At 43.4% G+C, this 16,712-nt stretch overlaps 1 protein-coding gene across 5 annotated transcripts in view; it reads right to left on the bottom strand.

Moving 5' to 3' along the window:
* pgghg (protein-glucosylgalactosylhydroxylysine glucosidase) overlaps positions 1-15,713 on the bottom strand; it is a 34,201-nt gene extending 18,488 nt beyond the window's left edge. The window contains exons 1-10 of one of the 5 annotated variants that reach the window (XM_084168711.1): positions 15,209-15,409; positions 14,885-14,953; positions 12,005-12,294; positions 8,069-8,279; positions 5,784-5,965; positions 4,911-5,164; positions 4,575-4,694; positions 2,617-2,748; positions 1,637-1,748; positions 1,193-1,265 (exon numbers count right to left, since the gene is read on the bottom strand). In XM_084168711.1, coding sequence (XP_084024837.1) covers positions 1,193-1,265; positions 1,637-1,748; positions 2,617-2,748; positions 4,575-4,694; positions 4,911-5,164; positions 5,784-5,965; positions 8,069-8,279; positions 12,005-12,294; positions 14,885-14,953; positions 15,209-15,249 — 1,484 coding nt within the window. In that variant the 5' untranslated portion in view covers positions 15,250-15,409. The other 4 variants (XM_084168712.1, XM_084168713.1, XM_084168715.1 and 1 more) reach the window with 4 other exon arrangements.
* Positions 15,714-16,712: the final 999 nt, after the last annotated feature.

Raw genomic sequence — 16,712 nt, 5'->3', positions numbered from 1 at the left:
TGATTCAGAGGAGAACTGGGTGAAAGTATTGTGGTCAGATGAGACCAAAATGGAGCTCTTTGGCATCAACTCAACTCACCGTGTTTGGAGGAGGAGGAATGCTGCCTATGACCCCAAGAACACCATCCCCACCGTCAAACATGGAGGTGGCAACATTATGCTTTGGGGGTGTTTTTCTGCTAAGGGGACAGGACAACTTCACAGCATCAAAGGGACGATGGACGGGGCCATGTACTGTCAAATCTTGGGTGAGAACCTCCTTCCCTCAGCCAGGGCATTGAAAATGGGTCGTGGATGGGGATTCCAGCATGACAATGACCCAAAACACACGGCCAAGGCAACAAAGGAGTGGCTCAAGAAGAAGCACATTAAGGTCCTGGAGTGGCCTAGCCAGTCTCCAGACCTTAATCCCATAGAAAATCTGTGGAGGGAGCTGAAGGTTCGAGTTGCCAAACATCAGCCTCGAAACTTTAATGACTTGGAGAAGATCTGCAAAGAGGAGTGGGACAAAATCCCTCCTGAAATGTGTGCAAACCTGGTGGCCAACTACAAGAAACGTCTGACCTCTGTGATTGCCAACAAGGGTTTTGCCTCCAAGTACTAAGTCATGTTTTGCAGAGGGGTCAAATACTTATTTCCCTCATTAAAATGCAAATCAATTTATAACATGTTTGACATGCGTTTTTCTGGATTATTTTGTTGTTATTCCGTCTCTCACTGTTCAAATAAACCTACTATTAAAATTATAGACTGATCATGTCTTTGTCAGTGGGCAAACGTACAACATCAGCAGGGGATCAAATACTTTTTTCCCTCACTGTAGACAGGTACAATCAATTGAATTTACCACAGGTGGAGTCCAATCAAGTTGTAGAAACATCTCAAGGATGATCAATGGAAACAGGATGCACCTGAGCTGAATTTTGAGTCTCATAGCAAAGGGTCTGAATACTTGTGTAAATAAGGTATTTCTGTTTTTTTTTTTAAACTAAATTAGCAAACATTTCTAAAAACCTGTTTTCGCTTTGTCATTATGGGGTATTGTGTGTAGATTGATGAAGATTTTATTGATTTAATCCACTTTAGAATAAGGCTGTAACGTAACAAAATGGGGAAAAAGTCAAGGGGTCTGAATACTTTCTGAATGCTCTGCAGCTAGCTTCGTAGGATACCCCTCGGGTGTGTTACATACCTGAATTTGGCCACAGTGTTTGTGTACACTGAGTTGTTGACGTTGTAGTAATACTCATCGGGCGGCATGACACCTGACAGAAAACAGAGATACTTTGGTAAATGTCTTGTTTACTCGTGTTTACTCAAGCAACAGGGTTGCTACGACCACTAGCCAAATAGCTTACCTAGTCTGCATGACAATTAAATCAGTTGCAATTCATTTACATTTAAGTCATTTAGCAGACGCTCTTATCCAGAGTGATTTACAGTTAGTGCCTTCATTTTAAGATGGCTAGGTGAGATAACCACAGGGGAGACAACCACATACCACAGTCATAGTAACAGTAAAAAAAATCCTCAAACTAGCTATCATTAAAGTTAGTGCTAGCAATAAGCTGACATCGGCTGGCATGACTATTTCTAAGATGTGTAATGACAATATGTTTACTGAATGTCCCTTTACCTAAGATGTGGTAGTTCTGTTCTTCAGCACTCCAGGTTACCCTGGAAACCCAGTAATCAGCCACGCCCCAAATCACTTCGCTGCCACGCCCCTCTGTGAACATAGACAGGTCCTAGAACAGACAGACAGGTCGCAGGTCTTTAAAGTGTGGGTAATATGGTGGAAACAGTCACCACTACATTGCTAATACCTATGACTACCTTTCAGATCAGAAAAAACCAAAGGGTTAGGCCTAAGGGGAGGCGCTAGGGAGCCGGCTGTGAGTGAGGATGACTGACCTAGATGTGACCATACCTGTGTGAGGTAGTGTTGGGTTTAGGGTTAGGTGTTACCTGTGTGAGGTAGTGTTGGGTTTAGGGTTAGGTGTTACCTGTGTGAGGTAGTGTTGGGTTTAGGGTTAGGTGTTACCTGTGTGAGGTAGAGGTAGTGTTGGGGTTAGGTGTTACCTGTGTGAGGTAGAGGTAGTGTTGGGGTTAGGTGTTACCTGTGTGAGGTAGTTTTGGGGTTAAGTGTTACCTGTGTGAGGTAGTGTTGAAGTTAAGTGGTACCTGTGTGAGGTAGAGATAGTGTTGGGGTTAGGTGTTACCTGTGTAAGGTAGTGTTGGGGTTAGGTGTTACCTGTGTGAGGTAGAGGTAGTGTTGGGGTTAGGTGTTACCTGTGTGAGGTAGTGTTGGGGTTAGGTGTTACCTGTGTGAGGTAGAGGTAGTGTTGGGGTTAGGTGTTACCTGTGTGAGGTATTGTTGGGGTTAGGTGTTACCTGTGTGAGGTAGAGGTAGTGTTGGGGTTAGGTGTTACCTGTGTGAGGTAGAGGTAGTGTTGGGGTTAGGTGTTACCTGTGTGAGGTAGAGGTAGTGTTGGGGTTAGGTGTTACCTGTGTGAGGTAGAGGTAGTGTTGGGGTTAGGTGTTACCTGTGTGAGGTATTGTTGGGGTTAGGTGTTACCTGTGTGAGGTAGAGGTAGTGTTGGGGTTAGGTGTTACCTGTGTGAGGTAGAGGTAGTGTTGGAAGGCCAGAGTAACGTCTCCGTTGATGTGGATCTCTTGTTGTCCGTATATATCTTCAGGACACACCTCTCTCCCTGACACAGCACTCTCCCACGGAAACTTTAGTCCCTGGTAGGACAACATAATATCTCTTTCATCAGAACAGAACACACTGACCCACATATACTACAAACACTACACTACACTACACTACACTACACTACACTACACTACACTACAATACACTACACTACACTACACACCTATAAGTACAGTGAGGGCATATATTGTTAGTGTGTGTACGAGATCATGCGGGATCACAAACACATAGTGCCTTCAAAAAGTATTCATACCCCACATTTTGTTGTGTTACAGCCTGAATTTAAAATTGATTACATTTAGATTTTGTGTCACTGGTCTACACACAATATCCCATAATGTCCAACTGGAATTATGTTTTTAGAAATGTTTGCAAATTAATTAAAAATGAAAAGCTGAAATGTCTGAGTCAATAATTACTCAACCCCTTTATTATGGCAAGCCTAAATACATTCAGGAGTAGAAATGTGCTTAACAAGTCACATAATAAGTTGCATGGGCTCACTCTGTGTGCAATAATAGTGTTTAACATGATTTTGTAATGGCTACCTCATCTCTGTACCCCACACATACAATTATCTGTAAGGTCCCTCAGTCGAGCAGTGAATTTCAAACACAGACTCAACCACAAAGACCAGGGAGGTTTTCCAATGCCTCGCAAAGAAGGGCAACTATTGGTAGATGGGTAACAAAAAAAGCAGATCTTGAATATCCCTTTGAGCATGGTGAAGTTATTAATTACATTTTGATGGCGTATCAATAATAATAATAATAATAATAATATGCCATTTAGCAGACGCTTTTATCCAAAGCGACTTACAGTCATGCATGCATACATTTTTTTTTTTGTGTATGGGTGGTCCCGGGGATCGAACCCACTACCTTGGCGTTACAAGCGCCGTGCTCTACCAGCTGAGCTACAGAGGACCACAACCCTGCTATCAATACACCCAGTTACTACAAAGATACAGGCGCCGTTCCTAACTCAGTAACCGGAGAGGAAGGAAACCGCTACTCCACAATACTAACCTATTGACAGAGTGAAAAGAAGGAAACCTGTACAGAATAAAAATATTCCAAAACATGCTTCCTGTTTGCAACAAGGCACTAAAGTAATGCTGCTACAAATGTGGCAAAGAAATTAACTTTATGTCCTCAATACAAAGTGTTATATTTGGAGAAAATCCATCACTGAGTACCACTCTTCATATTTTCAAGCATGGTGGTGGCTGCATCATGTTATGGGTATGCTTGTCAATGGCAAGTACTGGGGAGTTTTTCACTTGGGGGGTATTGTGTGAATTCAGGCTGTAACACAACAAAATGTGGAGTAAGTCAAGAGGTGTGAATACTTCCTGAAGGAACTTAAATGTATGCATTCACATGACACTCAACAACACCTATGTAACATCAGGATGAACAAGATACAGCAAGCAAAACCCCAGTCACCATCCTGTACCTAACATCAAGCAAAACCCCAGTCACCATCCTGTACCTAACATCAAGCAAAACCCCACAATAGGATGCCAACTATAAAACCCCACAATAGGATGCCAACTCTAAACCCCCACAATATGATGCCAACTGAAAACCCCACAATAGGATGCCAACTATAAAACCCCACAATATGATGCCAACTGAAAACCCCACAATATGATGCCAACTTTAAAACCCCACAATAGGATGCCAACTGAAAACCCCACAATAGGATGCCAACTATAAACCCCCACAATAGGATGCCAACTCATCATGAGACTGACTGTGAATGCGGAGTGTGAATGCGGAGTGTGAATGCGGAGTGTGAATGCGGAGTGCGAATGCGGAGTGTGAACACAGGGTTTCATAGAATCCTGTACCTTGTAACCCTGCTTTTCAGCATTGTCCTTAGCGCCATCCACTGTCCTCACCCGGTACTCTAGCACGGCCCGGGCTAACTGAGGATAAAAGAGACCGATACTGGGGTACATCCAGGTGTCCTGCACAGGGAGACAGAGGGAGGGCCAGTTCAGTCACACTAAAAGCCTAATGGTTCAATGGTAGCGGTTACCCTAACACAATGAAACCTCTCCTTGAGTACAGCCAGTTCCACTTATGTGTTGTATTCCAGTACACCTGATTGGACGGGTCAACTAACCACTTCCCTTCATGAGTTAAATCATAAAAATAAGAAGAACAGTAACCATTGTCCTCACCTGGTCCCAGAACACGTGCCCCCAGTAGTCTTGCCCTGACCCCCCGTTAGACAGCCCCCCAGGACTGACCCCACCGAAATGACCGGGCGCCTCGTGCAACGAAGGGAAGGCACTGAGCAGGTAGAACATGCAGCCAATCAGAGCCCTACTCAGGTCGTCTGGACCAGTCAGCTCCAGCGTGCTGCCCGCCCACAGCTCCTCCCACGCCCGGAGGTGCGAGGGACGAAGGTTCCCATTGGCCATCAGCTCCAGACCTGTTAACATGTTTACGTTCATTGCCATGACAAAGTTTCATTTTCATTTTCGAATTGGTAAAAAACATAAACACCAATATGTCCCCAGAGGACTTAGAAGTATTCATTAAATCACTTCTGTCCAAAGTGGTCCTGGATGGTGAAAAACGATTAAAACATCTAATGATGTATTCATGGTGCCTATCCCCATATCGTTACCATAACGACTGAGTTCAGCTAACGTTAACCTTGAGACACAGCTGGTCCTGTCATCTTATTACTAAGAGTCTGAGGCGGCAGGTAGCTTAGTGGTTAAGAGCGTTGTGCCAGTAACCGAAAGGTCGCTGGTTCTAAACCCCGAGCCCGACTAGGTGAAAAATCTGTCGATGTGCCCTTGAGCAAGGCGCTTAACCCTAATTGCTCCTGTAAGTCGCTCTGGATAAGAGCGTCTGCTAAATGTAAAAAATGTCTGCGAGTAATGCCACGCCACCCGTCATAACGGGCCTCAGTCCAACATGTACCGCAGCGCAGACCTCAGTTGCAGCTTCATCAGGTTAGTGCTGTTTTCATCATTATGTGACTGTTGACCTTCACTGTTTTTTTACGCAGGAGGATGGTTGAGCACACTCCCTTTCTTTACCTGTGTCGTAGTGAGCCTGCGCGCTGTCCTGACTGCCCGCCACCGCCACCACGAACCCCCAGCGGGACTGGGCCTGGTCGGGCAGCAGGGTGAGGGAGGGGGTGATGGGGGTCCAGATGATGTGGACGCTGGGGCAGACCCCACCAGGGACCTCAGGCATGGTGGTCTGGCCCTGGATGTAACTAGGGAAGGAAAGGGGTGATTGTGAGCCGAGCTGAGCTGAATGCTGGGGGCTTTTGTATTAAAAGGTCCAATGCAGCAGTTTTTATCTCAATATGAAACCATTTCTGGGTAACAATGAGGTACCTTACTGGGATCGTTTTCAATTTAAAATGATCAAAAATAAACAAAAATAGCTTCTTAGCTATTTTTGCGGAGGGGATTTTATTCTCAGCTGCTGGCCTGCTCTCCAGGCACCATCACAGCCTGAATCCACAGACTGGTGTTTCTAAAAATGAACTCAAAAAGGCACTGTAGACTGAGCCGAAGCCATTTTTAGTTTAATTAGTATTTAATTCTAAGTCACAGCCTGTATGCGCAATTTATAGACTATAATGATTTAATACAATGAAATGTTGTTTAAATGATGAATGATTTATGTCCCTACCAGCCTAGTGTGTCGCACTCGCAAATGCTTCACAATGTATTTCTTTGCAGGCTATAGCCTTGAAATAATATAGCCTAAATCATTCATTTTCGTTCCTTCTTAGGCTCCTTGTCTGACTCCGGACCTATTTAGTGTTTATATGCTGTTTAATATGACATGTAGCCTATTTGAAATGATGAGCGCTTCTTACATTCACCTTTTCATGTTTATAAAAATACTTTTCATTCAAATCCATTTGGTTTGGTTTCAATACTTCAAAACCAATTGGTAGGTCCAGGTAGTCACAGAAATAGATGGGTGTTGGTTAATTTGTGATTTTAATGAACAGAGGGAATTTGAAGCAGCATGAGTGATGATTTTCTCACATACTATTTGGCAGTACATCCAACCGTCCACCACAACCACAGACGTGTAACCACGCCAGCCCAGGTCCTCCACATCCGGCTTCTTCACCTGCGGGATCGTCTGAGACCAGCCACCCGGACAGCTGATGAAACTGTGGGTTTGCACAACTGAAGAATTTCTGCACAAACTGTCAGATACCGTCTCAGGGAAGCTCATCTCGGTGCTTGTCGTCCTCACCAGGGTCTTGACCTGACTGCAGCTCGGCGTCGTAACCGACATCAGTGGGCAAATGCTCACCTTCAATGGCCAATGGCACACTGGAGAAGTGTGCTCTTCACGGATGAATCCCGGTTTTAACTGTACCGGGCAGATGGCAGTATGGTGTCGTGTGGGCGAGCGGTTTGCTGATGTCAACGGTGTGAACAGTGCCCCATGGTGGCGGTGGGGTTATGGTATGGGCAGGCATAAGCTACGGACGACGAACACAATTGCATTTTATCGATGGCAATTTGAATGCACAGAGATACCGTGACGAGATCCTGAGGCCCATTGTCATGCCATTCATCCGCCGCCATCACCTCATGTTTCAGTATGATAATGCACGGCCCAATGTCGCAAGGATCTGTAAACAATTCCTGGAAGCTGAAAATCTCCCAGTTCTTCCATGGCCTGCATACTCACCAGACATGTCACCCATTGAGCATGTTTGGGAAGCTCTGGATCAACGTGTACGACAGCGTGTTCCAGTTCCCACCAAAATATCCAGCAACTTGGCACAGTCATTGAAGAGGAGTGGGACAACATTCCACAGGCCAAAATCAACAGCCTGATCAACTCTATGCGAAGGAGATGTGATACTGACAGGTTTTCTGATCCACGCCCCTACTTTGTTTTTTTCACCTGTGACCAAGTATTCCCAGTCATGTGAAATCCATAGATTAGGGCCTAATGAATTTATTTGACTCCTTATATGAACTCAGTAAAATATTTTTTAAATATTTTGTTCAGTGTATATTAAACACAGGAAAATAAAGTCTAAGAGGAGGAATGGTGATCTAGGATCAGTTTTGCCTGTTAGATTATAATGAGTGGCTAGGGGCTCTATGAATAAAGGCCCTGGTGCTTTCATGTTTCAGTCGGTGCCTTTTGATCTATAAAAAAAAATACAACTCACACATCTATCATATTACCAAGTGCATGGAGAAAGGCTGTATAAATTGAATGGAAAAGCAACTCCAGCTCACTGCTGGTACAAAAGAAGGCCACTGAATTGTTTTGTTTCTGTCCATCGTGCTTCCTTCCTATTTCCCGTTCAGCCAGCATTTATTCTCACCTGCCTCCTTTGTAGTCCGGTTCAGAATGGAACACTATGTCATCACTTTGAGGTGTGAACGTACTGTCCAGCTTGACTGTGATTGGCTCCTGGGAGGTGCCCTGACGAACCAGCAGGACCTCCATGACCAAGAGGTTGGGATGGTGTCGATGGGCGTAGAGAGACTGGGAGGCAATAACACTAGCTGTCCTCAGAGAGTGGGTGAATATACCTAGAGAGAGAGAGGACAGGAACAGACAGACAGACAGACAGACAGACAGACAGACAGACAGACAGACAGACAGACAGACAGACAGACAGACAGACAGACAGACAGCAGCAGTGATACAACTGTAAAGCTTGGTAACAATTTCATTCAAACTAGTGATGATGAACATGTCAACACATGGTATTCAGACCTTTACATGCAGCGTACATGGACCTCATCATCTGTAGGGTTGTGTTCTTGAGCTGCAGTGAACTACATGTACCAACGTACCTGTGTATCTAGACTGTACCAATGTACCTGTGTGTATCTAGACTGTACCAACGTACCTGTGTGTATCTAGACTGTACCAACGTACCTGTGTGTATCTAGACTATACCAACGTACCTGTGTGTATCTAGACTGTACCAACATACCTGTGTGTATCTAGACTGTACCAATGTACCTGTGTGTATCTAGACTGTACCAACGTACCTGTGTGTATCTAGACTGTACCAACGTACCTGTGTGTATCTAGACTGTACCAACGTACCTGTGTGTATCTAGACTGTACCAACGTACCTGTGTGTGTATCTAGACTGTACCAATGTACCTGTTTGTATCTAGACTGTACCAATGTACCTGTGTGTATCTAGACTGTACCAACGTACCTGTGTGTATCTAGACTGTACCAACGTACCTGTGTGTATCTAGACTGTACCAATGTACCTGTGTGTATCTAGACTGTACCAACGTACCTGTGTGTATCTAGACTGTACCAACGTACCTGTGTGTATCTAGACTGTACCAACGTACCTGTGTGTATCTAGACTGTACCAACGTACCTGTGTGTATCTAGACTGTACCAACGTACCTGTGTGTATCTAGACTGTACCAACGTACCTGTGTGTATCTAGACTGTACCAACGTACCTGTGTGTATCTAGACTGTACCAATGTACCTGTGTGTATCTAGACTGTACCAACGTACCTGTGTGTATCTAGACTGTACCAACGTACCTGTGTGTATCTAGACTGTACCAACGTACCTGTGTGTATCTAGACTGTACCAACGTACCTGTGTGTATCTAGACTGTACCAACGTACCTGTGTGTGTATCTAGACTGTACCAATGTACCTGTTTGTATCTAGACTGTACCAATGTACCTGTGTGTATCTAGACTGTACCAACGTACCTGTGTGTATCTAGACTGTACCAACGTACCTGTGTGTATCTAGACTGTACCAATGTACCTGTGTGTATCTAGACTGTACCAACGTACCTGTGTGTATCTAGACTGTACCAACGTACCTGTGTGTATCTAGACTGTACCAACGTACCTGTGTGTATCTAGACTGTACCAACGTACCTGTGTGTATCTAGACTGTACCAACGTACCTGTGTGTATCTAGACTGTACCAACGTACCTGTGTGTATCTAGACTGTACCAATGTACCTGTGTGTATCTAGACTGTACCAACGTACCTGTGTGTATCTAGACTGTACCAATGTACCTGTTTGTATCTAGACTGTACCAACGTACCTGTGTGTATCTAGACTGTACCAACGTACCTGTGTGTATCTAGACTGTACCAATGTACCTGTTTGTATCTAGACTGTACCAATGTACCTGTGTGTATCTAAACTGTACCAACGTACCTGTGTGTGTATCTAGACTGTACCAATGTACCTGTGTGTATCTAGACTGTACCAATGTACCTGTTTGTATCTAGACTGTACCAACGTACCTGTGTGTATCTAGACTGTACCAACGTACCTGTGTGTATCTAGACTGTACCAATGTACCTGTTTGTATCTAGACTGTACCAATGTACCTGTGTGTATCTAAACTGTACCAACGTACCTGTGTGTGTATCTAGACTGTACCAATGTACCTGTGTGTATCTAGACTGTACCAACGTACCTGTGTGTATCTAGACTGTACCAACGTACCTGTGTGTATCTAGACTGTACCAATGTACCTGTGTGTGTATCTAGACTGTACCAACGTACCTGTGTGTATCTAGACTGTACCAATGTACCTGTGTGTATCTAGACTGTACCAATGTACCTGTGTGTGTATCTAGACTGTACCAACGTACCTGTGTGTATCTAGACTGTACCAATGTACCTGTGTGTATCTAGACTGTACCAATGTACCTGTGTGTGTATCTAGACTGTACCAACGTACCTGCATGTATCTAGACTGTACCAACGTACCTGTGTGTATCTAGACTGTACCAATGTACCTGTTTGTATCTAGACTGTACCAATGTACCTGTGTGTATCTAGACTGTACCAACGTACCTGTGTGTATCTAGACTGTACCAATGTACCTGTGTGTATCTAGACTGTACCAACGTGTATCTAGACTGTACCAACGTACCTGTGTGTATCTACACTGTACCAACGTACCTGTGTGTATCTAGACTGTACCAACGTACCTGTGTGTATCTAGACTGTACCAACGTACCTGTGTGTGTATCTAGACTGTACCAACGTACCTGTGTGTGTATCTAGACTGTACCAACGTACCTGTGTGTATCTAGACTGTACCAACGTACCTGTGTGTATCTAGACTGTACCAACGTACCTGTGTGTATCTAGACTGTACCAACGTACCTGTGTGTATCTAGACTGTACCAACGTACCTGTGTGTATCTAGACTGTACCAACGTACCTGTGTGTATCTAGACTGTACCAACGTACCTGTGTGTATCTAGACTGTACCAACGTACCTGTGTGTATCTAGACTGTACCAACGTACCTGTGTGTATCTAGACTGTACCAACGTACCTGTGTGTATCTAGACTGTACCAATGTACCTGTGTGTATCTAGACTGTACCAACGTACCTGTGTGTATCTAGACTGTACCAATGTACCTGTGTGTATCTAGACTGTACCAATGTACCTGTGTGTGTATCTAGACTGTACCAATGTACCTGTGTGTATCTAGACTGTACCAATGTACCTGTGTGTATCTAGACTGTACCAATGTACCTGTGTGTGTATCTAGACTGTACCAACGTACCTGTGTGTGTATCTAGACTGTACCAATGTACCTGTGTGTATCTAGACTGTACCAATGTACCTGTGTGTGTATCTAGACTGTACCAACGTACCTGTGTGTGTATCTAGACTGTACCAACGTACCTGTGTGTATCTAGACTGTACCAACGTACCTGTGTGTATCTAGACTGTACCAACGTACCTGTGTGTGTATCTAGACTGTACCAATGTACCTGTGTGTATCTAGACTGTACCAATGTACCTGTGTGTGTATCTAGACTGTACCAACGTACCTGTGTGTGTATCTAGACTGTACCAATGTACCTGTGTGTATCTAGACTGTACCAACGTACCTGTGTGTATCTAGACTGTACCAACGTACCTGTGTGTGTATCTAGACTGTACCAATGTACCTGTGTGTATCTAGACTGTACCAATGTACCTGTGTGTGTATCTAGACTGTACCAACGTACCTGTGTGTGTATCTAGACTGTACCAATGTACCTGTGTGTATCTAGACTGTACCAACGTACCTGTGTGTATCTAGACTGTACCAATGTACCTGTGTGTATCTAGACTGTACCAATGTACCTGTGTGTGTATCTAGACTGTACCAACGTACCTGTGTGTGTATCTAGACTGTACCAATGTACCTGTGTGTATCTAGACTGTACCAATGTACCTGTGTGTGTATCTAGACTGTACCAACGTACCTGTGTGTATCTAGACTGTACCAACGTACCTGTGTGTGTATCTAGGCTGTAGGAGTGTTGCAGATGCCCTGCCTTCTCCTCCTCCTCTATCTCCATCCTCACAGCCAGAGGACAGGGGAGATTGGCACGGTGACAGTCCCCGCCCTCGCCGTTATAGACTCCGCCCATGTGCATGATGTCATCGTACACCCTCCAACCCAGCAGCCCATTGGCCAGCGGAGGAAGGAAGCGAGGGTCAAGGGGCAGGAGGTCAGTGGTGAAGATGTAGAGGTCAGCTGGAGTCTCATTGGTCATCGTGGGGAGAGCGTGTCCTCTTCCACTTAGGATGATAAAAGGTTAAATCAATGGTACCTACAACAGAACAGAACAGTACAACACACACAGAATGCCTGTGTCACACACAGAATGCCTATGTCCCACACAGAATGCCTATGTCCCACACAGAATGCCTATGTCCCACACAGAATGCCTATGTCCCACACAGAATGCCTATGTCCCACACAGAATGCCTATGTCCCACACAGAATGCCTATGTCACACACACACACACAAAATGCCTACACTATCCATAAAAAGTCTGGACACACCAACTCATTCCAGGTTTTTTCTTTATTTTTACTATATTGTATATTGTAGAATAATAGTGAAAACATCAAAACTATGAAATAACACATATGGAATCATGTAGTAACCAAAAAAGTGTTAAACAAATGAAAATATATTTTATATTTGAGATTCTTCAAATAGCCACCCTTTGCCTTGATGACAGCTTTGCACACTCTTGGCATTCTCTCAACCAGCTTCATTATTTAGTCACCTGGAATGCATTTCAATTAACAGGTGTCCTTCTTAAAAGTTAATTTGTGTATTTTATTTCCTTCTTAATGCATTTGAGCCAATCAGTTGTGTTGTGACAAGGTAGGGGGGGTATACAGAAGATAGCCCTATTTGGTAAAAGACCAAGTCCATATTATGGCAAGAACAGCTCAAATAAGCAAAGAGAAATGACAGTCCATCATTACTTTAAGACATGAAGGTCAGTCAATATGGAACATTTCAAGATCTTTGAATGTTTCTTCAAGTGCAGTCGCAAAAACCGTCAAGTGCTATGATGAAACTGGCTCTCATGAGGACCGCCACAGGAAAGGAAGACCCAGAGTTACCTCTGCTGCAGAGGATAAATTCATTAGAGTTACCAGCCTCAGAAATTGTAGCCCAAATAAATGCTTCACAGAGTTCAAGTAACAGACACATCTCCACATCAACTGTTCAGAGGGGACTGTGTGAATCAGGCCTTCATGGTCGAATTGCTGCAAAGAAACCACTACTAAAGGACACCAATAAGAAGAAGAGACCTGCTTGGGCCAAGAAACACGAGCAATGGACATTAGACTGGTGGAAATTTGTCCTTTGGTCTGGAGTCCAAATTTGAGATTTTGTTTCAAACCAGTGTCTTTGTGAGACGCGGTGTGGGTGAACGGATGATCTCCGCATGTGTAGTTCCCGCCATAAAGCATGGAGGAGGAGGTGTTATGGTGTGGGGGTGCTTTGCTGGTAACACTGTCTGTGATTTATTTAGAATTCAAGGCACACTAACCAACATGGCTACCACAGCATTCTGCAGCGATACGCCATCCCATATGGTTTGGGCTTAGTGGGACTATCATTTGTTTTTCAACAGGACAATGACCCAAAACACACCTCCAGGCTGTGTAAGGGCTATTTTACCAAGAAGGAGAGTGATGGAGTGCTGCATCAGATGACCTGGCCTCCACAGTCCCCCGACCTCAACCCAATTGAGATGGTTTGGGATGAGTCGGACCGCAGAGTGAAGGAAAAGCAGCCAACAAGTGCTCAGCATATGTGGGAACGCCTTCAAGACTGTTGGAAAAGCATTCCAGGTGAAGCTGGTTGAGAGAATGCCAAGAGTGTGCAAAGCTGTCATCAAGGCAAAGGGTGGCTATTTGAAGAATCTCATATATAAAATATATTTTGATTTGTTTAACACTTTTTTGGTTACTACATGTTTCCATATGTGTTATTTCATAGTTTTGATGTCTTCACTATTATTCTACAATGTAAAAAAATAGTTTAAAAAAATAAAGAAAAACCCTTGAATGCGTAGATGTCTAAACTTTTGACTGGTAGTGTATATCACACACACACACAGAATGCTTATGTCACACACACAGAGAATGCTTATGTCACACACAGAATGCCTATGTCACACACACACAGAATGCTTATGTCACACACACACAGAATGCTTATGTCACACACACACAGAATGCTTATGTCACACACAGAATGCCTATGTCACACACACACAGAATGCTTATGTCACACACACACAGAATGCTTATGTCACACACACAGAATGCTTATGTCACACACAGAATGCTTATGTCACACACACACAGAATGCTTATGTCACACACAGAATGCTTATGTCACACACACACAGAATGCTTATGTCACACACACACAGAATGCTTATGTCACACACAGAATGCTTATGTCACACACACACAGAATGCTTATGTCACACACAGAATGCCTATGTCCACAAGATCTATCCACAGTCTTAACCTCGCTCCTCCTACCCAGACTGACCGATATTCCAACAGCCCATTGCTCTACTCTGAGAGACTGCTGAACACTTAGGGTAACTGTAATATTATATACGGCCCCATCTCAAACACCAGTAGGCCTACCTTCTATTTTGCATTTTAATCAGTTGTTTATTTACTTATTTAGTTTCATGTGAGCTTATGTATGCTGTAATTCAGCTTTCAGCTGCAAATGTGTAGCCTACTATTAAAATAAACCTTAAATATATATTTCATATATTTGTTTGATATATTTGATATATCATATATTCATATATATTTCATATATTTGATACTTACCACACAAAGGACAATTTGGGTATGAGTAAATGAGAATAGAAGAGCCTATAGTTTATCAAAGAGAAAAAACTACAGCAAAAACAAAAGAACATGCATTAGTCAAGTATCATACTTTAACTGTATAGTGTAATATTGCTGAACTGATATCACTGTCCTATATTTACTGAAATGTCCAATACGCCCCTTACTGAAATCACTGCAGATCTAACATCAAGTGAAACCAATGCGACGTCTGGTTTTGTCACATGACATGCGATGTGATGTATCATAAGTGTGTGAGTGGGATAAAAACCAAATGACAGTAAATAAAGTGGATCACCTCACCACAAGACAAAGAGCAGCGTGACATATTGAATTAATCTCATGATCTCGAGAAGTATACTGTAAGGAATGATTTGAAGATGATAACGGCAAAAAGTTCATGGCGACCGTTAAAATGCTGAGGAGCAACAGTCTTAAAGGCAACTCTGTCAGCGTCAGTCTCTTTCTATGTGAAAACCGTTGCTGTCTACAGACCGCTGTAAGTCTCACCAATTCCTTGATATTCTGAGGGGGAACCGTCGCACTCTGACGTGAGAAGAAGGGGGGCATCCGCCGTTACCGGGGATGAAAGGAATGCAGAAAATAAGTGAAGAGTAGAAACAAAGGTAAAATAAAAGTGTCTCACATGAGTAGAACAACGATCTGGAACTCAAAATGCAACCAATGCAAAACGAAGTATTGATCTTCCGAAATTGATCTTCCAAAATTGTATTTTGTTGAAAAGAAAATCAAAAAGGGACTGTGAGTTCTTCTTCCAGACTTTGTACGGTTTGGAACTATGCGAAGTAGGGGGAGGAGGCATAGCGAGGGGGTTTACACTAGTTACCACAGCCACAAAGTCAAAATGGCAATATCGTACAAATTCATGAAAACAAAAACAAAAATGTTTGTCTTCATTTAAGGTTAAGGTTAGGCATAAGGTTAGCAGTGTGGTTAAGGTTATGGTTAGGTTTCAAATCACATTTTGAAACTGAAGAAATAGGCGGGGTTTATGACTTTGTGGCTGTGGTAACTAGTGACGATCATTTCGAGGCTGGTAAACGGGACCAGCCTGGACAGGATCCTTAGACCACAATTTAGATTTGTTGGTTGTGATTGTAAAGAATGGAATGGAACCATGATGTCTGCGAAGATGTAGATAGTAGGCCACCTCAACCCTCAGCAGCACTAGCCCTCACAGCAGGTTTTGCCTAATCTACGACAACTTCATAAAGACATCATGCTAGGTTCTACAGAACTACAGAAAAACGGAAATACATAGGTTATTGTACTGTGCACATGCTAGGCATTGATGTATCGAAATCAGATCGTCATTCAAATGCATTTTGATAGGATCCTCACACACACACACGGCAGTCTCAGACGCCAGTCTATATTAGGGACAAACCAGTGGTCGGTCAGTGGAACTCTGGCACCACCAAGTGGTCATTCTAGAGTAGCGTAACGAGCCCCGCTAAGAACAATGTCCAATTGCTGACCCAAAAAAAGCAAAGTTTGGTTAAAAAAATTGTAGCATGTGGATGGATGATGGTCATGCTTAGGCAAACAAACTATTAAGGGAAATAAGTGGCTACCATTTACACTTTCCTAGTTATTTAATGAAATATTGTTTTTGAAAAAGGCATATTTTCCCCAATTACTGGGGTAACTCCCCACCCCCACCAATTGGGTTAACCAAGCCCCCGAAGATCAGTGTGTTAAAATCTATTGTATAATTTTTATTTTGACATTTTTCATTAATTAACTCTTAAAAGCTCGAGTCTAGGTATCTTATTTTAATAATATC

This window comes from Coregonus lavaretus (genome assembly GCF_964263955.1).
Source record: "Coregonus lavaretus genome assembly, chromosome: 9".
NCBI classification, from domain to species: Eukaryota; Metazoa; Chordata; class Actinopteri; order Salmoniformes; family Salmonidae; genus Coregonus; species Coregonus lavaretus.
This window is presented reverse-complemented; position numbering and strand designations above follow the sequence as displayed.